Genomic DNA, 27102 nt, shown 5'->3' with positions numbered 1-27102 from the left:
CCATCTAAGCCTACTGCAGTGTTTGCATTTAAGTTTTGCAATATATTTAATACCTCTGATTCTTTAGCTTCAATTCTCACATTAGGTATTGCTATAGGTATAGAGATATCCTCACTTGGGTGATAGACTTTTGAAAAGTGATCACTCAGTAACTCGACTATTACATCTGATTTTGTCACCTCAATACCATCAGCACCCACTAAGGTTATCCTTCCGAAGTCATTCTTCCTCTTACTTGCCACATAGCGGAAGAACTCTTTGGGATTACCCTTGATCTCTTTGGCTAAGGTCTTCTCATAATCTGATTTAGCTTTTCTTACTATGCTGGTAACCTTCCTAGCTTGAGCCTTGTATTGCTCATGGGTGTCCTGATCACCTTTCTCCTTGTAAATTTAAATTCTCCATAACATTTTCTTTTTTTGCAGTTCAAGCTTGATACTACTGCTCATCCATCTAATGCCTGCCTTGTTTGACCTCCTGACCATGGGGACACAATCTGATATTGCTTTCCTCAGATACCCGTTGATTTTATCCCAAGCACTGCTAACATCTTTTCCTTGCAATATGTTCTGCCATGGGATGGCTGCAAGCTCAATCCTAAGCTTGTTATAATTGCCTAACCTGTAGTTCCGTACATACCCCTTCTTAATAGAAAAATCCACAGATTTTGCAACCTCCCAAGTCAATACCACATGATCGCTTTCACCAACTGGAGGTAACAAGGACACCTTACTTATGCATATAACCTCTGAACCAATAACCAGGTCCAACACTCTCACACCACGTGTCCCTTCAGTTATGTGCTGTTTCAAGTAATTATCTCGTAGAAGATGTATGAACTCCATTTCCTTTTTGCTACGTGATAATTCCTCCTTCCAATTGATATCACCATAATTAAAATCCCCCATAATAATCACTAAGCCTTCACTCATTGCACTAAGTTGCTGATGCATGAATTCAATATCTCCCCCCGTACTCCCTGGCCTATAGCAGCATCCAACTGTATATTTGGTTGCGTTGGTCACTATTTCGCACCAGACTGCCTCAAATGAACTCTCATTCACATGTCTATCATCATGATATACTACTTTCTTTGGCTGCAACACATCAGCTATCATCAACAGTACTCCTCCTCCTGTTCTATCTTCTCTATCCTCCCTGAAAATACTGTACCCATCACATTCAATTCCAGTGACCACATCTTCTGCTGACAGCCAAGTTTCACTAATGCCTACAACTTTTGGTGAGATTTCACTGACTAATGCCAAAAATTCTTCTCTCTTATTTCGAATGCTTCTAGCATTGGTATACAAAAATTGTAGATTCCCTCTAGATCTTGTACCGGCTTTAGAACTGATATATAAGTCACTAACTACCATAGTCCTATGCCGATTTTTATCCCCTCTCTTCTGAAATTTATTTTGCCTATAAGGATCAATAAATACACAATCAGTGCTAAAGTTTCTCTCTCTTACACTCAACCTTTTCAATATTAGTTTCCCTGCCCAATAACTTCAACCTGTTCAGAAAACAATAACTTCTTCAATCGCTTATGTCCTTCCATATTAAGATGCAGTTAAGAGTTCTTTCGCGTTCAACTAATTTGCTGATTACTGAAACCTGCAATTATTCAGTGTAATTGTATTGTGTGTGTTTTTATGTTTTTTTATACAATATCTTTCCTTTTTATTTATGTATAGTAGATTTATTCCTAAAATTTAACTGATCATCAGCAAAGCTTTCGTAATGAGGATGTTTGGGTTGTGTGTGTGTGTGTGTGTGTGTGTGTGATTGCCAGCTGATTGACTGTTTTATGGCAGGAAGCGATTTCGTATTTCATTGGACATAATATATTACGAGAGAGAGAGACGAAAACTCTATGAAAAAAAAAAATATATATATGATTTTTAAACTTATTCAACTGTATTTGGCCTTCATGAAAACAGGAATCTTATCTTAAACTTGTAGAACTGGTTTTGAATGTTCGTAATGTTAAAAATGATAAAACAATTTAAATAAATTATTTAATAATAAGCTTTACTTTGTGTGGTTAAGAAAAAGGAAGAAATAAAAAAAGAGACAAAATATATTTGTGAAACGAAATTGTGAAAGTGTGGCAATGCTGGAGGCATCTTAAGAAATTGCCTTTGTGTTGGCTAAAAAACACAAGCCTTTCTCTGATGGAGAGGAAGTTGTTAAGCCCTGTCTCGAAAAATTTGCAAAATGTCATGGTGATAAGAATGTTGAAAGAAAAGTAAACCAAATTGCTCTGTCCAAGCAAACAATTACAAGACGCATCAAAGAACTTTCCCATGATGTTAATGAGCAATTTAAAGTCCATGTTCATGCTTGTTCTTTCTTTTCTTTGGACGAATCAGCTGATATATGTGATGTAGCCCAATTAAGCATTTTTATAAGAGGAATTGATGGTAATTTTAATATCTTTGAAGAACTTATTGGTCTTGGGTCACTTCATGGAAAAACAAGAGGGTCAGACATATTTGACAAAGTAAAGTCATGTCTAGAAAATCAACAACTAGATTCTAGTAAGCTCATCAGTGTTTGCACTGATGGAGCACCGTCAATGGTAGGTAGAGTTTTTGGGACTTTAAACTTTACTTGAAAGGTTTTTAGGTTGTTCTCTACTGAAGTATCACTGTATTATACATGAAGAATCTCTGTGTGGGAAAATTCTAAATTTGAAGCATGTTATGATACCAGTTGTAAAGTGTGTAAATAAAATTAGAGCAAGAGGGTTAAACAGAAGAGAATTCAGAGAATATTGTGAACTATTAGATATGGAATATGGTGAACTCATCCTTCATTGTGAGGTGCGCTGGCTTTCTAAGGGACAAGTTCTCAGTAGATTTTGGAAGCTGAAAGAAAGCGTTCGTAATTTTCTGGAAGAGAAGGATGAGCTGTATGAGGAAAAAGCCCTGTTGTGTGATGAGAAATGGCTATTTGATTTAGCATTTTTAGTTGATGTTACCAGCCACCTTAATGATCTAAATTTGAAAATGCAGGGCAAGAACAAATTTTTCCTAGCTTAGTAAATGACATCAGTGCATTCAAAATGAAATTAAAACTGTTCATCTTCCAGTTAGAAAACGGGGATTTAAGTCAAATTTCACATTTAAAAGAACATAGTGAATCTGTTGAAGATAATGGCAACTTTACAGAATATACTGAGAAACTCAGATTATTGCAAGAGTTCTTTAACAGTCATTTTAGCGATTTTGCTGAAGAAGAAGACTGCATAGTTGCATTTATAAATCCCTTTTCACTTACGGAACAAAATATCTTGACGATGTCTAGTAACATACAAAAAATGGAACTTATTGATCTCAGAACCAATTCTTTATTGAAAATGAAATTTAACGAACTTCCATCACTCCCAGATGCTTCTGATATAATTAATTTCTGGTGATCGTTGCCCTGTGAACATTTTACAGACCTGAGAAAATTTGCTCAGAGTTATATCTGTCATTTTGGAACTACAATCAGATGCGAACAAGCATTTTCATCAATGAAAATGATTAAGAACAAACTACAGTAGCGACTGAATGATTCAAATTTGAAAAACTGTTTGATGCTTTCTGTAACTGATTTAACTCCAAACACTGCAAGCTTAGCAAAAGCAAAGCAATTTCAAAAGTCTCAATAAAATAAATAATAAATCAATAAAGTAATCATATGAAATTGAAATTTCATATGATTACTTTATATGAAATCCTTTGATTTAAAACTGCTAAAAGTGTCTATATTATCATACATATAATAAATCATTTATGCATAACTGTTAAATATATCCATATTATCATATTTTAAAAGGGCTGAAAAGTGGTATAAGTTTGCATGGCACATCTTAACTTAAAAATGAAAAAATTGACCCATGAACTATAAAAGGTTGGCCACCCCTGGCATAGAGGATACACTCCAGATCTTTGCTTTGTAACCAAGGATCATCATCAAAGTTTCAGTATAAATAGAAAAGTTCTTGGGCCTTTTCCAAGTAGTCAGCACAGACCAATCTTATATTCTCTAGGAATTCATATACACTTACATTGTCTGTCCCAATCCTAGATGGAACTTCAATAACGCAAACTGGAAGAACTTTGCTGAACAAGTAGATGCCAATATTGGGTGGGTAAAACCTATACCTAACAATCGATGGCAGATTTATAGGAATGATTAAAGGAGCTGCAAAGAGAACTATCTCTAGAGGCTACAGGGAACAATATATTCTGGTTTGAAATAGTGATAGCAACAACCTTTATCATGAATTAATAGAAAAAGAAGACCAGACAGTAGATAAGGATCTCCTGCACTCCTTGGATAATGCAAGGAAAAAGAAATGGACTGAGGCAGTTGAAAATATCAATTTTGCATATTCAAGTAGACAAGAATGGTCCTTGTTGCAAAGATTGGATCCTAGTGCAACAGCATCTAAGAGACAGCAATCTATTGATGTCGAAGAGATGGCAAAACATATAGTTGTGACTTCTAAACACCCTTATGATCACCAATTTGTAAGAGACATCAACACACAACTGTTGAAATTGAAGACATCACTTAAAACCAAACCCTACTCCAGACTGTTTACTATTGAAGAGGTAAATGAGGTTATCAAAATACTTAAAAATGGCAAAGCAGCAGGACAAGATGGAATTTTTCCAGAATTTCTTAAAAATTGTGGCAAGATTTTTCATAAAATGGTTAATTAACCTATGGATTACAAACCTACAGACAGCTCACCAGCCAGGCAAGAAACTGAGACTCCTGGATGTTGTTGTGGAAACATGGAAGACTCAACCTGTCCCCAATGGAAGAGGACAGTAAGTAAGTAAGTAAACTTATATAATAACATTTTGTTTCAAGAAATCTTCCCTCTGTCTCTCTCTTTAGAAGAACAAAAATAATAACATTCTAAAACCAGGCAAAGATCCAACATGGAACTAGCTATCTCCCATCATAAACAACCTAATACTTCCTGAGTAAGCAGGCTTCAGACCATGGAAAAGGATGCTATGAACAAGTACTGGCTCTTACATTAATGATTAAGAATAAAGACTGAAGATGATTCCACGTAGAAGATTCGCCAAGTTATTGAACAATACACTTAATAACAGATGGATACAGGTATTTACAGGCAGCAATTCAAAAAAAGTCGACCATGTAAGTTTAATAATGGACTCCCTCAAGGCTCAGTATTATCTCCATTGTTGTTTCATTTATATATTTATGATATCCCTCCAACTAGTTCAAGGAAATTTGCTTATGCAGATGATCTTGCAGTAATCACACAAAGAATTAAGTTTAATGAAGAGCTGAAAAAATAATTACAAATGATTTGAAAATTATGGACTCATATTTCAAATGGCAGAATCTTAACCAAAACCTATCAAAAACTGAAGTGTCTACCTTCCATCTTAATACCCATCAGGCTCATTTTAAACCTACTGTCTTCTTCAGAGATACATTACTGAACTTTAACAGTATATTTAAATATTTAGATGTTACCCTAGATAGAACAACCTTCAAAGAACACCTAGTGAAAGTAGCTCAGAAAATAAAAACTCATAACATAATTCAAAAGCTGGCTGGATGCCCACCTTAGAAGTATGAACACCCAACTTAATCAAACAATGAGAATAATAATAACAGGAACTATAATATCTACACCAAATTATTGACTCCCTGTCACCAGTAACATTGCACCTCCTAACTTATGCAGAAAAGCAGCTCTTGCTAAATTATGGACAAATTTAACCAACAATATTAACCTACCTTCCACGAAGAGATACAAAATCCCCCTACAAGGAGACTAAAATCAAGAAATCCTAGATGGAGAACTGCAAACTAATTAATAGGTGAATTTTTCAACTTGACTGATAGATGGAAATATGAATGGCTACAATACTAACAATCCCAGATTAGCTATATCGGGCCCTATATCTAAACTACCTGGATTTGGACTACCGCATCATCTTTGGACAACCTTAAACCACATTAGAACTGGTCATGGTAGATGTAAACATCATCTACATAAATGAAAATTAACTTATTCTCCTGCTTGTGATTATCACTCTCAACCTATTGAGATAGGTTGCTTGATATAAGGACTGCTTGATATATGCTTTTGAGAGCACTATAAAAGATATACATAATGTTACGATGGAAGCTATAAATTGGCTTGAAAAATTGAAATTGCTTTGTAAAACTTTCTTTTATGTGGCTTTTAGGTATCATATATCTGTGACATTGGTGTATTGTTGCATTAATTGAGACAGTATGCCCCAAAATAAGTGGAATAAGTAAAACTTGGTTGTCTGAGGAGGATGTGATGTCGGAAAAAGAACTAGAAGGATATACATAATTCTCCAGAAGGATATAAATGTGAAAAGAGGAGTGGGGGGGGGGTGCTGTTAATGATTGCAGAGAATTCTGTCTGCAAAGTGTGAAAGTTGATAGTGCACACAGAGATTTTGAATCGATGTGGTGCGAAGTTTCAATAAACAGGTTAGTGTAACTGATAGAATGTTGTAGAAAGTATTTTACCTTGGGGATGATAAATGTTAAATGTTGGGTATGATAAATATTAAGATTAGTGATCAGAGCTTATACCACCTTTACCATGAGTTGCCTTGGTCTTACACTACCTATAGGATCAGCTAGACTTGCATCACTTGCAGGCGCAAACTTGACTTGTTTGTCTGTTTGCTTACTTGGGAAATGGAGTAAAAACCAGGTTTAAAATTCTTGGTATTTTTAACATGATAGAATGTTGTTATAGGCCAGGGAATGCAGAGAATACTGATTGTGAAATGTTTAAACAAAGTAGTTGAGCATGCAAAAAAGAAGATAATCCTGATGGGAGACTTTAATTACAGGAGCAGCATATGACTGAAGCAATCAGAGGCTTTAATGTTTTGGATTTGGTGATAAATTCACAAGATGTAGTTGTTAATGAAGTGTTGACCTGCCAATTGGTGAGTGATCATGAGGTACTTGTTTGGGAAGTGATGAAACAAGAAAAGGTCAATGCCAAAAATGAGCTGAGCAGAAAAGATGTTGACAATGCATGGAAACTCATAAGGCAGTATCTGACAAAAGCAATGTATGACTGCATACCAAGGGTTATGCAAGTAAATGGATGAACAGTGAGTTCAAGCAAGCTGTGAAAAGAAAATTTTATGGAGGAAGTACAAGACAGTTGGTGGTAATCAGATCCATCACAAAATATTTATTGTTAAATATTTTGTGATGTTTTCTGCAATATGGCCCCTACATGCACAGTCAAAAAAATCTAGTGAAGAATCACACAGAAAAAAGGTAAGAAATTGATCTTTAAATGAAGTTGCAAGTTATAAAGAAACACAAAGTTGGTAAGCAGTCAATGTGATCGCACATGACTTCGGATGGTCTAATTCTACAGTGACAACCATTTTGAAAAATAAGGATAAAATCGTAGAGCCTGTGAAAGGATCTGCTTCAATTAAATCGATGATAGTGACGAAGCAACGACAAGGTCCTATTGGTGATATGAAAAAGCTACTTGCATCATGGATAGAGGACTTGAACCCAAAGTGCATATCTCTTAGCATTGTGACCATAACCGCTAAGGCACTAAGTCTCTTCAACATGTTGAAGGAGAAAGCAGAACCCGATTATGACTACGAATTCAATGCTTCTTCTGGTTGGTTCATGAGATTCAAGCAGTTTTTTTGTGCTGCATAATGTGAAAATGTATGGGAATCAATGAGTGCTGAGAAGGCTGCCAAGGAGTTTGTGGAAAAATTGAATAAAATTATTATGGAAGAAAATTATTTGCCGCACCAAATATTTATTATGGATGAAATGTTCTTGTTTCAAAAAAAAAAAAAAAAAAAGCCCTAGCATACATTCATACACAAAATTCTAAAATGTATACCTAGTTTCAAAGCTCTTAATGCCCGTATTATGATTCTGTTATGGTAATTTGGCTGGATATACACTGAAACCCTTTTGTGATATGGCACAGTGAGAATCAACGAATATTTAAAAACATTAGGAAGCATACTCGCAGTTCATTATTGAAGCAATAAGAAGTCATGGATGACTCAAAAATTGTTTGAGGACGCCTTAATCAACTGTTATGCGAGTGAAATAAAAAGCTATTGTGTGAAAGAAAATGTAGAATTTAAAATTTTATTAATTCCAGATAATGCTCCAGGTCATCCGTCTTATAACGGTGATCTTCACCAAGTTCAAGGTCATGTTTCTCCCTCCAAACACTACTTCATTGATTCTACGAATGGATCAGGGAAATCTTGCAGTGTTTAATGCTTATTATTTACGGAGAACTTTTTCACAAGCCATTTCTGCTACTGAAGGAAATGACCAGGCTCTCATGCAATTCTGGAAAACATTCAATAATTATCATGCCATTAAAAATACTGCTGTGGCTTGGGACAAAGTGACCTCTCAATGTATGAGTGGCATATGGAAAAAGACATTAAAAAGGTTTGTGCATGCTTTTGGAAGTTTGTAATAGTGTGCCTAACAAACAATCTGAATCTTGAAGTGAATGATGACAACATAATTCAACTCATTGAAAGTTCCCCTGAAGAGTCGACCAACGAAGAATTGGTCGAACTGGAGGAACAACTATTGCAGAAAAGAAAAGGATGAGGGAAAAGAGAAACAGGAAGAGGTAGTTAAACAATTTACAGTGAAGGGTCTTGCAGAAATGTTCTTTGTAGTTAGCGATGTTCGCAAAATGGCTGAACACATTATTATTATTATTATTATTATTACCTGATACCTCCAGGGAGTCCAAAGATTCATCGAGGGGAAGGTACCTACTCTAGAACTCTGTCTTCAGAACTCAATCCACCAACAACAACAGCAAACCACATCATCTACACCAACGGCATCTACTGTCCACCACCACCAATATTTTTCACAGACAATCAAACATCTATGCCCATGGCGGGATTTCAACCTGCAACCTTTTGGCTGGAGAGTGGATATGCTAACCATTCAGCTAACCAGGCTAGCTAAATGACATGGAAACCAATGCTGAACGCTACTTAATAATAGAAACGAAAGTACATAATGCTTTGCTTGCTGCGAACAAATTTATGATGAAAAGAAGAAGAGGAATAAGCAAAGCATATTGGACATTTTCATCAAAAAAACAAAGGTTACACCAGAAAAGCCACAGTCTGATCATTCACACAGGGAAGGTAATGAAGATGTGATTGTAGAGGAAGATTTGGGTGATTATTCTCCTGTTTTATAGTTGTAGTAACACACACACAGTGTAGTTTTATAAGGTTTAAAAATTAAAATGACAGTATACTTATTACAGTTAAGTATACTGTAATAAGTATCAACTTACGTCCTGCTGGATGGAACAGAACCCAGATGTAAGTCGAGGGATGACTGTGTATGTATACATATATACACACACAGATATACTAGGGGGCTCTTCCCGATGCCTACGCCCCCCCCCCCCATGTTCTGGACTGGTAGGCCGGTTCTCCTTGAATTCCGATGACTCGAATTTTGAAGACTCGACACTCAGGATAGCCCCTGAGTTTCAAAACGTTTCAAATAATTTGACAAAAATGTTACATAAAAACATTACAGCCTACATCCGTTTCCAATTTCAGCTTATCATTTCATAGTATAGAGTATATATATATATATGTGTGTGTGCGTGTGTGTGTGTGTCTTATGTTATACTTTATAAAATTATTTTTTCTGAAGTGGCCTTTTCCCGTGGGTGGGATTCATATAAAAAAATAAATTAGAGATATCAAGAGCAACCACTTGAGATTCCCCAAATTTTCCTATGCCAGCAGTCCAAAGGAGGGTAATATACAAAGACCCTCCCCTTAAATGACTGACAATAGTGGAATTACAACTGGTAATTGTTTATTATTTGGAAGAGTTTTCAGATATCCGAGATGATGGCTATTAATAGTTTTCTTGATTACATCATCATCATTAAATTCCTGATATGTACAATCAGTGGGGGGGGGGTACAGGATAATTATCCTGTACATCCCCCAGAGGCATGTGGTGAGGTTGTCTGTAAGGATAGAAAAATCAGAACTCAATGGTGGACTCAGGAAGTTAAAGAGGAAGTAAGAGAGCAAAGCATTGTGTAAAATTAGCTAAACAAAAGTCATGAGAAACTTTGGTAAGAACATAGAAAATAAATATCGAGAAACTGCAAAATATTCTGGAGGCTATTGTCAAAGTTTAAAAATGGAGGAAAAATACTGCAAAAGGAATCAGGGATGATAAAGGTGACATGAAAATGGAAGATAGAGATATTCTAGATGTCTGAATAATTGCTTTGAAAGACTGCTAAATGAAACAAGCAGTGCAGCACAATGGTAGAAAATTCCCAACAGAAGGTAATGAATACATATAACTATTTGAGGTAGAAAAAGTAATCAAAAACCTGAAATGTGAAAGGCAGCTGGAGTAGATGAAATTCAACCAAAAACGCTCACATATGGAGGTATGAAAGTTTCACAGTAGCAGCATTGCATAATTCAGAAGGCCTGGTCAGAGGGTCAAATTCCAGATGACTGGAGAGATGCTCTCATAGTTCCTATCTATAAAAAAGAGAAATAAAACAGAATGTGAGAATTACAGAGATATTTCCTTACTGAGTGTTCCTGGTTAGATTTATGCAAGTATACTTGAGAAACGGTGAAGAAAAATTGTGGAAGGGAAGCTTGGTGAAGAACAAGCCAGGTTCAGGTTGAACAGAGATAGTCAAGATCAGATTTTCACTTTAAGACAAACAGTTGAGAAATCTTGGGAATATAACAAGGATTTGTATTTAAGTTTTGCAGATCTGAAAAAGCATATGACAAGGTACAAGAGGAAAGCTTTTCAAAACGCTACAGTTATATGGCGTAAATGGGACATTATATCATGCAATACATAGTCTCTGTTTAAACTGTAAGTCAGCAGTTAAAATTGAAGGAAGTACAGGAAGATAGTCTGAGGTAAAATCAGGTGTGCCACAAGGGTGCACATTATCTCCAATGTTATTATCTAAATGGATCACGGTATGAAGGAAAGTGGCATTAAATCTGATATCAAAATTGATGCTGTTAATCTTAGTTCTTTACTTTATGCAGGTGATGTTATACTTTTGAATAAATCCAGTACAAGTTTGCAATAAAAAGACAAAGACAATGAAAATAGACAGGAACATTGAAAGCATCAACTGTATCCTGAATGGTAAAACTATGGAACAAGTAGTATAACATTTCAGCTATTTAGGCACAACTTTTAATGAAGATGGCAAATTAAATATGGAAATAGACAAAAGAATTAGTAATGCTGGTATGGTAGGAAGTCAGCTGAATATACTAAATTATCTGTATACAAGCAGTGTTCAAACCAATTTCAACTTATGGATCCAAGAGCTGGTTTAGAAATAAAACACTTGATCAAAGACTGGAGACCTCTGATATGAGAATTCTATGAAAGATTAGTGGAGTGAACAGATGGCATTAAAAATGAGAATATTAGGAAAGAACTTGCCATTGTTAGCATTCAGAAATGTATTAGTAGAGCTAATGCCAGGTGCTATGGTCACTTAAACAGAATGGGAGAGGAAAGATTAGCAAAACAAGTGTTCGTTGCCAGGTTGGCAGTAAAAAGACACAGAGAAGACCAAGATGGATTAATACAGTAAAAAGCACCTTAAAGGACTAATTAATTTGGAGACAAATTGCTGATCAGAAGTTAGTAAAGGTGTAATTTTTTCGTGTAGTACTACCATAATTATCATGTACACCCACTGAAGGTACAGATCAGAAATTTAGGAGAACATCATCTGGATAAAGCAAAGAGTTAAGTTTGATAGCTGTGATTAAATATCAGGTTTAATGCCACTTCTTTCAAAATGTGATCCATATAGATTATGAAGAAGAGTAGAGATATGTGCATCCTTGTCTTAACCCTGATTTTACATCAAATTCAGTATTTCATTCAATTCTAACTGCTGATTAATAACTTAAATAGCTTATGTTTTGTTAGCAATTATATGGGATAATGTTCCAATTATCCCATATAATTGTAGCATTTTGAAAAGCTTTTTTCTAAGTATTTTGTCATATGCATTTCCAGATCTACAAAACTTATAGTAAAAATCCTTAATTTATTATCGTGATTTCCCAACTGTTTGTCATAAAGTTAAAATCTGATCTTGACAGCCTCTATTTGGCTTGAACCCAGCTTGCCCTTCTCCAAGTTTCCCTTTCACAATTTTTCTCAGCCTCTATTCAAGAATATTTGCATAAATTTTATATGAAAAATGTAGTATAGAAATTACAGTGTAAATCCCACATTCAGCTTTATCCCCCCCCTTTTTTTTTTATATAGACAGAAACTATCAGCACTTTACTGCAATGATGTGGAATTCGACCTACTGAATTATGCAGTAAGTCAAATAGAGTATGGAGACAAAAAACTTTTATACCTCCATACTTGAGAATTTCCTGTTGAAATCATCTACTCCAACTGTCTTTCTGCATTTCAAGTTCTTGAGGCCTTTTCTACATCAAGTGCTGATATGTACTCCTTGGCATTCCTCTTGAAAATTTTCTCCTACCATTCTGACACTGCTTTATTTTGTGTAAGTCTTTTATAGTAATTACTCCAATTAATCTAGGATATCCTTATCTTCAGTTTTGTACCATCTTTGATTCCTTTTACCTATTTCCTCCATTTCTAAGCTTTCTCAACAGTCTCCAAAACATTTTGCCACCTTCCTGATATTTATCTTCTATATTCTTAATGAAGTTTTTCCCAGTAAAAGTAGCTAAACAATAGCCATGACTATTGTTTAGCTACTTTTACACATAGCTTAAATTTTTTTCTATATTCTTTTAGGGCATCAGCTGACTTATTTGCTAGGAACTTTCAGTATGCTATGCTTTCTTCTTTTTCAGGACTGCTTCTTTAACGTCTTGTGTCCAACATGGTGTTCTTATTTTTCTATCCTTGTAGACAACTTCACCACATCTAGCTGAATCAATGTTTTCTTCAGTTTGCCAATGAGACTCAAAGGTTTAGTTTTTATTTTCAAACTGTTTCATGTTTTCTTCAAAAACGTTTGTATAGTTTGAGTCTACAATTTATCTGTAAAAGCTGCTCAACTTTAATTCTTTCTAAAAATTTCTCACATATATTGTTCTTTTCAATGTGCTATTCATTTATATCCTACTCAGAACCAAGTCATGGTCACTTTCAGTTTCAAATCCTCTGTATGTATTCTGAATCATCATGAAGATATCACTATTAACAATGACATAGCCAGTGAGGCTTTTCTTATTTCTTCTGTTCACATGATCTTGTGCATGTCTTTATGTTGGAACATGGTGGTAGTAATGACAAGTCTGTGTCCTGAGAAGAAGTTCAACAGATACTTACCGTTATTATTAGCCTTCTGACACTGGGTTTATTTGTCATCTTCTAGATGTTGATCCAAAGTTTGTTAGATTACATTAAAACTAGATCAAAGTAAAATAAATTTACCAAGAAATTAAATTATATTCTTGTTTACTCCTTTATCCAAGTATAAGCAAACAAAATTTTCATATAAAATATCTTCGCAAGTAGAGTACTCGTACACAGAGGCTGATGACTTCACATCAATTGCTTTAGTATCCCATAATGAAAAGCAAACAACCTTTTAAATGTGTATAATACTATGCATTATAGGAAGTGCACTACACAAATCAGTTTAATGAAGAAGTCATATACAAGTAATAAAAATGTGTATCATGTATTATTAAATTACTCTGGATTACAGACAGTTGTAAAAATTTTTTTTCATTTGCTTACAAATTAAATAAAACTTGCCAAGAAATTATATTCTTGTTTAATCCTTTATGCAAGTGTAAGCAACCATTTTATATAGTTATAAAATATGTCTGATTAAGAGATAATCGTTAAGTAAAGGAATTAATAACTATCTGTCTGAAAATAACAAATCTGATGTCACAAACACTGAGAACAGATACTGTTTTTTATCCTAATAACTGATTTTAGGAAAAAGTAGTGAATCTAAGTAATTTTAATAACAGAAAATCTAATAATTTAGCAAGACTGCCTCTCAGAAATCAGAAAGATTTAAGACAGTCAGTCTTATTTTGAATGGAATGAATCAAAGCGTTACTCTATATGATCTTCCTAATAAAAAAAAAATAAACACTTAGCCAACAGACCCTGTGTCTGGGAGATGCAATGTGATTTCCCACCTGGTTGGTCAAGTGTTAGCATATCTGCTCTCCAACCAGCAGGATGTTGGATTTGAATCTCACTAAATAAGTATGTATTTTATGCCAACATCCTTAGATGAGAGATAAATTTCACTGTCCAGAATGAGACCTCAATTCTACTTTCTGGAGGCCTGAAGTAGTCTGAAAGAGTTTCATGTTTGGTCTCTATATCAGAGATAACAGATTATCTAATCCTTAGCCGACTTGTGATACTAACAATCATGTACAATAAGCTAACAGACTGGTGGGTGAAACCACACTTTACAAAAACATCTGAGATGAGATGGGATTTGAATGTAAATATTCATGTTGAGTCAAACTAAGAGATGGTCGTAGCAAGTTTTTTTTGCTTGGTCAGAAAGAAAATTATACTTCACAAGAAATATTCTTGTTTTTATCCTTTATCACATGTGACCCACAGAAGTTTGCATATGAAGCATATTTATGAATAGACAATTATATTCAGAAGCTGTTGACTTTACTTCAAATTACCTCACTAACCCACAATGAACAGCACATCCCCTTTCAGGACATCTATATTGTTATGTACTATTGCTATGACCTTTGAGTTCTCATCAGTGGTAGTTAGATTTTCTACATTCAAGTAGAAAAATGGTGGCTCATCATATTATTAAAATATTCTGGATAAGTGAGAGACAGTTAAAGAAAGATTTTTTTGATTTGTCCAAAAAGTAAATTATACATGACAAGAAATTATATCTTACTGACCCTTTCCATAACAATATCTGCATTTATTATGGAAAAGCTTTATATAAGATATAACTTCTTGTCAAGTATAATTTACTTTCAGTCAAACTCAACTTTGCTCAGTTTTCCCTAACTCAAGCTTTATTCAGTTTTTACTGAGTTATATGGATATTTTTATGCATTAAAACTTATAAGTATGATTATAAAAATAAGCTAATCAAAAATAAAAATGTTTAATATTAATTTTATACATTATATTTGTTAATTTAAATTTAAAAGTTATAAAAATTATCATATTCTGAAGTTAAATACCTTAAATGCTGGACCATGTTCTCTGAGAACATTTTCTTGAGAAACTGGTACTGATTTGAAATTAACTGAGCAAACTAAAAAAAAAAAAAATTTTATGATACCACACTTCATTAAAAAAAAGTTATATGAATGGCTGTTGCAATCAATTCTCACTGATAGCAAACCTGAATACACATGTTGAAATAAACTACTAAAACATGCACATATATCTATATCCAACATCACATTATTTACTGATATGTAACCTTAACTGTGGGGTTGGGGGTTAGGATACCATGTCAGCACTATAACAATTACACCATTACTAGCATCGATCAACAATTTTCTTTCAAATCACTTTCATATGTCAGGACTCCCATACTATCAAATCTTGAATTTTGTTCTTCTAAGGCAGTGCTTCCCAAACTTCTGGATGTCAGGGCCCCCTTTGCAAAAATCAAAATATTTCACGGCCCCCCTCGAAAAAAAATCGTGATAGAGAGATATATTATTATAATATTTATTATATTTATATTCAATACAAAACATACACAGCGAATATTGCAAAAATCAACTGCATATATTACATTTTTTGCCTCTTACCGTTTGGTTCTGAAGACGATGCGGGCTGTTCTGGTAAAATATGAAATACTGTCTTTTTTTTTTTTTTTTTTTGAGTCTGTTTCTGCTTCTTCTAATTGTTCACTGGAATTTTTATTTATTTATTTTTTTTTTTTTATCAGCCACTTATCCATCTCACGGTTAAATTTTTTAACATAGATCAAATAATATCACCACTTACCGATACTGGCACACCACAGACTGATAACATGAAATTAGTGAATATTACCTGAATAAGGGAATCCCCGGACCAGGAACATTTTTCGCTTTTGTGACTTTTCTCCCTTTACGGTAATTCAGCCTAACGCAAAACAGACAGCAAAGGCAAGTTATTAAAACGTGCATATGATTGGTGTGGTATTAACAAAAGATCGTGCAACCGAAAGATAAAAGCATAGCTATCAGTTGAGTTGAAATGCTAACTCTCTTCAACCGAATTCCATATGTGAAACTGCCATAACATTCATTATATATGTATATTACTTAGTTTTAACACTTTTACGAATTTTAACACGTTCGGTTGAATTTTATTGCTGCCTTGGGAAATGGAACTTACATCTAATTAATAACAATAATTTTTAGTTAGATACTGTGTTTGCCCATGCAACATATGGTTTTGTTTCAGTCTATACAGCATAGTTTCTGTATGAGGGGACATGTGATTTATTAATTAGTGTGTTTTTATCCCAGTTGTCTCTAATTGCACTATTTGTTGAGAAATATATTACATAGACTCCTCATGCCTTATTCACTTATTAAAAGTACTACTTGTTTTTATTGCCTCTGCAGTATAGTGGCTGTTAGGGAGGGTGTGTTGTTTACCACTGCAAGCAGTTACTATCTCCCCACATGAACTTGTTTAAGCTTTTTTTCATGTGTGAAGTATATGCGAAACTTTTATTGGTAACAGAAAACTAGCTCGGATGACAGTGATAATATAAAACGAGTTTTGATATGTATATAAAGTCAATATCAACAGTCCCTGATTACGAACGTGTGATGAAAGGGACAGGAAGATTTGGAGCCTCCCTGGAGAGCATTCGAAGTAAATACAATTAACCACTGCTTTGAAATGAAACATATGAATAAGCAATATTTACTTATATTCATTAAGCGCTGAAATACGCAGGAAGCAAAGTTTGTGAACCAACACCAATGTGTGAATTTTTCCATTAAAATATAAAAAATAACAAAAAAGAAATAATAAATAATAAAAGTTAAATACTTTTAAAATAAAAAAATCTACTTAGTCTTAAAACATTTTAAATGTGTTTTCATTATTTTACCGCCCCCCCCCTCAACAAAACCTACGGACCCCAAGTTTGGGAAGCGCTGTTTTAAGGCATTACACTAACTGCATCAAGCCCATTGAGATCTTGATCTCAATCTGCATATTTTTTGCCATCAAACAGCTTTTTGTCAACCTTTCCTCTAACTTAGATTAGTACTTTGTTTACACATTAGTCAATGCCAATAACATCAAGCCTTTCTAATATTTTTATTTTTAATACAATTCTGCTAGTAATTCATCCGTTCACTCCCCTAATTTTCTTTGTAACTTTTACATGGTCACTAGTCTTTGATCAACTATTCTATTTTTAACCCAATTTTCAGCTCCAAAACTTTTTATGTAGTGCTATAATAGTTCATCAAACATGCAATGTTTGATGCACTATTAGTTATTCGTTAGAGAACTGAATTTTCTTAATATCCTGGAATTTGTTCTGAAATGCATTCTGTATATAGAAATGAAACTTTTCTTGCAATCATCACAATAGGTGGAGATGGTGTTTAAAGCATTAATTCTTTAGATAACTCTAGGACTCTACCCATTTTGCTTCCTCAAATATTTATTAATACTGAATTCTTGAGTTAATTTGAATCCATCGAACAAATTGTATCAGTCAGAGGTCTGCTTAGTAATGTTTTTATGTGTGATGCAATATTCCTGTGAAGGATAATGTGGTGAATTATTCTGTAGCTGTGCAAGTAGACTTGCAGCATGCTAATAAAGCAAAAGATACTGTCAGATGTCTGCGTAAGAATGCTATATTAGAAGATAAGTTGTTTTTGTTTGTTTGTTTGTTTGTTTTTTAAAAAAAAAAGGTAAATTTTATCTGAAGATGAAAACTTAATTTTTTTTTTTAAATTAAAGATATCAACCAAATCCAAATATAAATTAGACCAGATGGAAAAAATGTCATCAGGAAAGCATACCAGAGAAATAGCTGATCCTCTAAGTCAGGGGTGTCAAACTCAATTTGACTGCAAGCCATTAGCCATAAAAGTGCATCTCTAGTGAGTCACAAAAAATTGTTAACTGAAAAAAGCTGCACTAATTAGAATCAAAGGAAAGTGAAAGAATGAGTATAAATAAACTGGAAAATTAATAATGAAAAAATTATTAATTTATTCTAAATCATTACAAGACATAAAATAATAGTACAATGATTACGACAACTCAAAAAATAAAGATTATATTTATTATTAAATTTATTATATTAATAATTATTTCATAATAATCTAAATATATAGCATTTAAACCAAATTAAACCAAAATTAAAATATTATTTGAACAAATCAAATATTTATACAATCTAAAAAATATGAAGTCTGATTAATAACCATCACAAAAATTTACAGAGCCTCCTATTAGTTTTTGAAATTTTTTGTGTTTGTGTTCAAATAAAATACTTCAGTGTATGGGGTGAGGGATGTCTATATTTTGAGGAATTTTTTTAATGCCAATGATAATATTTTGGGTTAAAATATATATATACTTGCATAATATAGTTATAGTAATTTCATGTAATTTAATTGTTGTAATATTTGTTTCCGACGCTTGACAACGTTTATTGTTAACCAGCTTGCCAAACTTTGGACTCAAATATTGAGAGCATACAACCTTCATTATGGCAGAAAGATTGACGTTGAATTATCCTGATATGTGGGCTGTTTTGTTACCTTTCATACATGAGAATAATTGTTCTCATGAATAGGTGCTTCCAAAATAACAGAGAATATTTGCTGCAAACTTTTTTATTTCCAGATATTTTTGGCCTAAATAACTGTATATTTTTGTAACCCCAACTTCTTGGTATTTCTCATTTAGAATGGAATCATTTTGAAAATTAATAAGTTCAATTTGAATACAAATAGGAGCTTTTTCGAAATTAAAGGAAAAAGGACATGTAAAAAGCAAAAACACTTCATGCTCCTTAAAATCTTTAAATCTCCTATCAAATTCTTCTTTCATCTTTTCTAGTTTGAGACAATATTGAGAAAATGCAAAACTTTGATTTTGAACAGCTAGCTAGCCAATAGAATTCAATTTTTTCAGCACGATACCCACAGTGTGCTATAAATATAGTTTATGGGTGATCAGGATCAGATCTAACATTGAAATTGCAATATAAAATTTTATTATTGCAATTATATTATAGCAGGTCGTTGCATCCATATTGTCACTATAAATGTTGTATGAAAATGATTAAATCGATATTTCTGTTTTATTATAAAAAGCAACCATCCTTTTTTTGTCTCTTTACTTGAGGTGTCGCAGGCTGCCATTTTGACACCCCTGCTCTAAGTATTCTACATAATAACTGGAAAGATGGAGAAGACAGAGGGACCTGAAGAAAAGTTTAGGATAAAATATGCAAAGTATGCCAAAAAACGATGGTAAACAGTGATGTGATATCAAGGCTTATCAGAGTGCGAAGTAACTTAAAGACTAGACTACTTTTATATAAAGACAAATGACTTCACATCAATTGCCTAACTTTCCAATAATGCAAAACACATCCTTTTGGGTGTGTATAATACTATGTACAAGTAGTCTAGTCGTGAAGTTACTTCGCATGTAAACTTTGTTTACACTTAGATAAAGAATAAAACAATAATATAATTTCTTGGTAAGTTTGATTTAATTTGTAACCAAGTGAAAAAAAACTTTCTACATCTTACAGTCAATTAAAAACAATTGAAATAGTACTTCTCTTTTTTTTTTTCCGAAGTACTTTTCATTGGATTTTGTTTAATTAAGGAAAGCAAATAACTGTTATATATATATATATATAGATATATATATGTTAAAGATACCAAGAAATTTTATATACTTGGCTTTAATCCTTTCCCCAAGTAAGCAAAACAAAGTTTTGTGAAATATATTCAAGTCTGAGCTACTCGTACATAGAGGCTGATGACTTCATATCACTTACGTTAATGTGTATCCCATAATGCAAAGCACACCCCCTTTCAGGTGTGTATAGAGATACTGAGGTCTCTTCAGTGGGAGTCAGACCTGGGAGAGAGATACCAAGGTTGAAGTAATACAGAAGTCATATATATCTCATACACAAGTAGACAAAAGGTGCTTCACCTTCGTAATAAAAATCTCTGGAAGAGAGAGATAAAAGCGAAGAAAATTGCAAGTGAGGATGCCAATCAAGAAGCAATATGGAAATATCTTAACAGCTTTTGTTTTTTGTCAGATATTAATTAATATTTTTTCATCATCATCATCAAATTCCTGCCATGTACCCTCAAGGGGTGTACAGGATATGACAGTACTACACGAAAAAATTATATCATTACTAACTTCCTATCTACAATTTTCCTCCAAATCAGTCTGTTACTTGTCAAGACTCCAACATTATCAGATCTTATATTTCTATCGTCTAAGGCACTTTGTACCGTATCAATCCACCTATATCTTGGTCTTCCTCTGGGTCGTTTTCCTGCCAACCTGGCAGAGAACACTTGTTTTGCTAATCTTTCCTCTCCCATTCTATTTAAGTGACCATACCATCTGAGATTAGCTCTGCTAACGCATTCCTGGATGCTGACAATGTCAAGTTCTTTCCTAATATCCTCATTTTTAATATGATATTGCCATTGATGCCATCTGTTCACGCCTCTAATCTTTCTCAGAACTCTCATATCTGTGGTCTCTAGTCTTTGGTCAAGTGTTTTACTTCTGACCCAGCTCTCAGATCCATAAGTTAAAATTGGTTTGAACACAGTCTTATATACAGCTAATTTAGTGTTCCGACTAATTTCTTTCTTATTCCATATGAATTTATTCAACTGACTTCCCACCATACCAGCTTTGCTGATTCTGTTGTCTATTTCTATATTTAGTTTACCATCTTCAGTAAAAATTGTGCCTAAGTAGCTGAAATGTTTTACTTGTTCCACAGGTTCTCCATTCACAACACAGTTGACATTTTCAATGATTCTGCCTATTTTCATTGTCTTTCTCTTTTTATTGCTGACCTTCATACCATATCTATTACAACAGCTCTTCAATTTAGTCAGAGAATCTTGCAGACTTGTAGCGGATTTATTTAGAAGTATTACATCATCCGCATAAAGCAAAGAGCTGACATTAACATCTCCAATTTTGATATCAGGTTTACCACATTCCTTCATAATACCACATTCCTTCATAATGTGATCCATATAGATAATGAATAACAGAGGGGATAATGTACATCCTTGTCTCACACCAGATTTAACATTAAACCATCTTCCTGTACTTCCTTCAATTCTAACTGCTGACTCACAACTCAAATAAAGACTAAGTATTGCTTGATATAATGCCCCATTGACACCATATAACTGCAGCATATTGAATAGCTTCTCTCTTGGCACCTTGTCATATGCCTTTTCCAGATCGACAAAACTTAAATTCAGATCTTTGTTATATTCCCATGCTTTCTTGACTATTTGTCGTAAAGTGAAGATCTGATCCTGACAGCCTCTATTTGGCCTGAATCCAGCTTGTTCTTCACCAAGCTTTTCTTCCACAATTCTTCTCAACCGTTTCTCAAGTATACTTGCATAGATCTTGCCAGGAACACTCAGTAGGGAAATACCTCTGTAATTCTCACATGCAGTTTTATTTCCCTTTTTATATATGGGTACTATGAGAGCTCTACTCCAATCATCAGGAATTCGTCCCTCTGTCCAGGCTTTCTGAACTATGCAGTGCAGCCACTGTAAGACTCTTATACCACCACACTTCAGCATTTCTGGTTGAATATCATCTACTCCTGCTGCCTTTCCACATTTCAAGCCTTTGATGGCTTTTTCTACTTCAAGTATGGATATGTATTCCTGACTGCATGCCTGGTCAGTGTTTTTTATCACTGTGCTGTCATCACTGCTTGTTTCATTTAGCAGTTTTTCAAAGTAATTACTCCATACTTCAAGGATATCTTTTTCTCCTGTTTTCATGTCACCTTTATCATCTCTAATTCCTTTTACGGCACTCTTTCCTCCATTCCTAAGCTTCTTCAACAACCTCCAGAATATTTTGCCACCTTCTTGATATTTATTTTCTATATTCTTGCCAAAGTCCTCCCATGACTTTTGTTTAGCTAGTTTTACACACCGTTTAGATTTCTTACATTTGTCTCTGTATTCTGTAAGAGTAAAAGCTGACTTATTTGCCAGGAACTTTTGATATGCTTTCTTCTTTTCCTTCACTGCCTCTTTAACTTCCTGTGTTCACCAGGGAGTTCTGATTTTTTTATCCTTGCACACAACCTCACCACATGCCTCTCTGGCAGAACCAATCAATATTTCCTTCAGAGTTTGCCACTGAATCTCCAAGGTTTGATTCCTGTTCTCAAACTCTTTCATTTTCTTTTCAATAATATTTCTGTATTTTAGTCTACAGTTCACGTCTGAGAGCTGCTCAACTTTTATTCGCTTTAAAACTTTCTTACATGTTATTCTTTTCAATATGAAATTCAATTTTATCCTGCTCAAGACTAAATAGTGATCACTTCCAATTTCAAATCCTCTGTACACTCTGGTGTCCTGCACCAGGGAGAAAACATCACTATCAACAATAACATAGTCAATGAGACTTTTCTTATTCCTAGCCTCTTCTCTCCATGTGAATTTGTGCACATTTTTATGTTGGAACATGGTGTTAGTAATAACCAGTCCATGTCCTGAGCAGAAATCCAACAGATATTTGCCATTATTATTAGCTTTGCTCTTTTCTCCAAATTTTCCCAAAATATTTTTGTATGTCTCACAATCATTTCCTACTCTACTATTTAGATCCCCAACAGGACCAACTTTTCCTTTTTCATTGTGTCAGTTGCTTTTTCTAAAGCCTCAAAAAATTCCTCCACTTCTACCTTAGTAGAACCTTCTGTGGGACCATAGGCACAAATAAGTCTCATTGTCCAGTTCCCCATTCTCATATTTGCCCACATTACTCTACTTGAGACTGACTGCCATTCAAGAAGATTAGCCTCGTATTTTGTGTTGAATACTATGGCTACTCCTTCTTTTCCTTGATTGTCATTGCCTGAATATAACATTTTGTATTTATTGCTCAGAAAGATCTCACCAGTTTTGGTCTTTTTTGTTTCAGTCACCCCTATTATGTCGATCTGGTACTTATCTAATTCCTCAGCTAGCTCCATTTCTTTGCCATTCAGGCTTCTTACGTTGATAGTACCGATCTTTAACTCTGGTGATGTTGAGTTGGGGTTTGTTTTCAGATTTGTTCCAGTAGCTGACTTTTCGCTGTTCGCCCTGGTTCCCTGGCGAAAACAACGGGGGCCTTGTTTAACCGGGCAACGCCCCAGCCGGCATGAAATTTTGTCATGTTGTACCATCATTTTTTATTTTGGTTTAACCAATAAGAATACAATTTGGTCGGCTAAATCCCAAATTGCCAGCCCATCCTCGTTCATTCAGTATCAAAGTAGATACCCAACAGGGTGCACCACGAGAAGGTGAGGATTGGACATTAGGTCAGAAGCCCTGGTCGGTTTTCTGCATATTTTTTCATTAATATTTCAAAACTCTTTCTTATAACATAATCTAGTTTTGTGCACCTCTTATTTTTCTTATTTAAGTATTAACTATATGAAATAATAAACTACCTTTCGGTATATCATTTTTTTATACTTAAAACGGTCATTAGGGCAGTGAACCAGTTGTTAAATTATTTGAATCCCACCACTGGATGAATCCCTTATCCTCGCTCCTTCCACTTGTTCCACCAAACATAAGAACACCCCAGTGTCAACATTGTAACAACCTCTCAATAGTTTAAGTGCCCCAATCATATCACCTCTCCTTCTATCTACCAAACTTTGTAATCCAGATTTCCTTAGTCTATCCTCATAATTAACACTGTACAGTTCTGATATCATCTTTGTTATCTGTCTCTACAATCTTTCTAAGATTAATTTATTCTCTTCAAATTCTGGGGATCAAATGGCTTTATACAATGGAATGACAACTCTTCATCACCTTTGTAATATGTTCCCTGAATTTCAGGTTTCTATCAATCATCACTCCCAGATCCTCCCCCCCCCCACTTCCTCCTCCAGAGTATGCAGCCTCCCATCAATCAATGTGAGGCTATCAGCACCACCAATTCATCTCCAATGAATACTCCTCCAATTTGTATAAAGAATCATCAAGGCACTGTTACTGTGTTTATACCTATCATTATCCCCTCCACTTCAAGACTACATTTAGCTGAACTAAACTGGCCTTCATCTGTGCAATGCTGCAAATGATCTCTTATTATTTTCACCAAAATTGTAACAACTACTGATGATATACAAACTGGTCTATAGTTTGACACTGCCACTTTGCTATCACCATTATGCAATAGCAGTATCTTACCCTCCTTTCACTCCTTTGGCACATTTTCCATGGCAGACGTTAATTGAAAATCCAGGTCAATGGAGCTCTGAGTTCTTCAGCACATTCTCTCAAAACCAGTAGAGAAATCCCATCTAGTTCTATTTTAATCCAAGAATGTCATTCTTCACAATCATTTCTCTTCCTGCTTGCCACATAACAACAGAACTTCTTGGGATTTTTCTTTGGATCTCAGGGTCAATCTCCTCTCATATTCCAGTTTTGCCTTTCTTATGACTAGTCACTCTCCTGGCCTGAGTCTTATATTCTTCATGCATCTGATCTCTACACTGCTCCTTATATCTCTTTTTTTTACTTGCAGTTCCTGTTTGATATTATTTGTCATCCACTTTACACCAAATTGTGTTCTCTTTTTCACTCATAGTATACAACTTGCTATTACTGCTAATAAATATTCCTTCAAAAGTTCCCAAGCTGATGATATCTCACCATTCCAATTCCTCTATCCATGGAAATGCCACATGCTGATGTCTAAGACTAAGATTTTTTAAAGACTAAGTCTAAGATTTCTTTCTCTTTTATACTCCTGCATGACTATTAATCTTCCAAGTCAAAACCACATGGTTGCTCTCTCTCTCTCTCTCCAATTGGGGGAAAAGATGGCATCTCAGTTATAATCAGATCTTCTGATGTTATGACTATCTAAAAACCCTTGAACCTAAGCATCTCTTGAACCTGCCTAAGCATCTCTTGCTCTTCACTCTCTATGCATCCAGGCTGAGCAACAACAATAAACAGCTCCACCACTGCATTTGCCCTTCCTATCCAGTTGAAAAATAATGATATACCTTGCTACTTCTAATTCCTGTCAGTATATCATCTTCTGTCAACTATGTCTCAGAGAGCCCCATAATCTTTGGAGAGTCCGAGGCTATCAGCACCACCAATTCATCTCCAATGAATACTCCTGGTATTTGTATAAAGAATCATCAAGGCACTGTTACTGTGTTTATACCTATCATTATCCCCTCCAGACTCCACTGGGTTCGACATTACATGAGAGGAAGGCAGACCATAGGATAGCAGTTAAATTGGTCACTGTGCCAACTTAAACTTCAGCTGATCACATGCACTTCTACTGAGCTACACAGGCTCCTTATATTAATTTATATATACAGTATATTTTTGAATTTATTTTATCCTGTTCTAGAGACCAAACATGGAATCTTTTCATGCCAAATGTTGAACCGCTCCTCCTACCATCCACCCTAATAATTCTAGTTTCCTTGTATTGACATACTGACTTGTTCAGAGAATAACATTCTCTAGATCCAGCAGCCTCGTTCTTCGTCAATCAAATGAAAGCCATCTTCATGTCTTCAAATGCCCTCCAAGCATCCACGTATTCCAAGCCTCTCTTTCGACACAATCTGACTATCATACTATTCACACTCTTCTCTGCAGTTCTGTATTATCATAGCTGGGCGGGCAATACACTATCTTCCATCTCTCTCTCCTTCTGTACAAAATCAAGCATTAACCTTAGAATCCTCTCTTGGAATTGGAAGTGTGAAAGAGAGCAGGTCATTTATATACAAGAGGGAGAAAGTTGTTGAAGTCTGAGGAGATTAAACCATCCACCATGACACATAGGGAGCAATCAGTGAGAAAGTTGGTGATCCAGTTGCAGAGAGAGAGAGAGAGGAAGGCAGACCATAAGATAGTAGTTAAGTTGGTCCCTGTGCCAACTTAAACTTCAGCTGATCACATGCCTTTGAAATGTCAAGGGCAACTATGTGAGTTTCTCCAAATTTCTCCATGGCTTGAGTCCAGAGGTGAGTGGTGAAAGCAAGAAGATTGACTGGAGGTTGCAAGTGATGGAATCCATACTGCTGGTAACCGATTAGTTGGAATGTCTCTGGGTGGTTCAAGAGCTGGTTGCTGATGACTTTCTCCATAGCTTTAGAGAGAACACAAGTCAGGGCAACTGAACAGTAGATTGTGGGTTGGCGTTTATCACCTTTCTTCGGGATGGGTTGAATATGGAGCTGTTTCCATTTGCAGGTAGATGCAAGTTGAATAGGGCAGATTGAAGAGGCGATACAGGATTGATGTTAGTTCAGGGGTACAATTTTTTAAGACAATAGGTGCGATACCATCAGGACCAGATGCCTTGTTTGTATCTAGGTTATATACGATTCTTTGGATTTCTTTTTTGTTGGAAGCCCATGGGTAACATGAAAGAAGCCATTCTTGATAGAATGGAGGGAACTTTGCTTCGGTCATCAATACAAGAATTGGAAGAGAAAGGTGATGCCAATAAGTTGACCTTGTCTTTAGATGAGGTAACTACAGTACCATCCAGATGTGAGAATGGTAAAAACCTGGGTGGGCAGAAGTTGCACCCGATGGCAAAACACCAGAAGAGCGACTGCCATTTGGGCAGGAGGCAAGTTTGAAAGGGCAGCATTTGGCCCCTTCAAAGTCTGACTTTGGCTGAGAGTTTGGAGTGGAATAAGGGATGAATGCCTTCATT

The 27102-nt window shown here is 34.9% G+C and overlaps 1 protein-coding gene across 1 annotated transcript in view; it reads right to left on the bottom strand.

Moving 5' to 3' along the window:
• LOC150108335 (complex I assembly factor ACAD9, mitochondrial-like) overlaps positions 1–27102 on the bottom strand; it is a 387096-nt gene that overhangs the window by 233087 nt on the left and 126907 nt on the right. Inside the window, exon 8 of the mRNA XM_090415744.1 lies at positions 15321–15394. Within this exon, the coding sequence (XP_090271870.1) occupies positions 15321–15394 (74 nt within the window). The remainder of the gene's footprint in view (positions 1–15320; positions 15395–27102) is intronic.

This window comes from Typopeltis vanoorti, chromosome 3, assembly GCF_054136105.1.
Source record: "Typopeltis vanoorti isolate ZY-2024b chromosome 3, IOZ_Tvanoo_1.0, whole genome shotgun sequence".
NCBI lineage: Eukaryota > Metazoa > Arthropoda > Arachnida > Uropygi > Thelyphonidae > Typopeltis > Typopeltis vanoorti.
The sequence above is the reverse complement of the archived record's forward strand: the minus strand, read 5'-3'. Positions and strand labels throughout refer to the sequence as shown.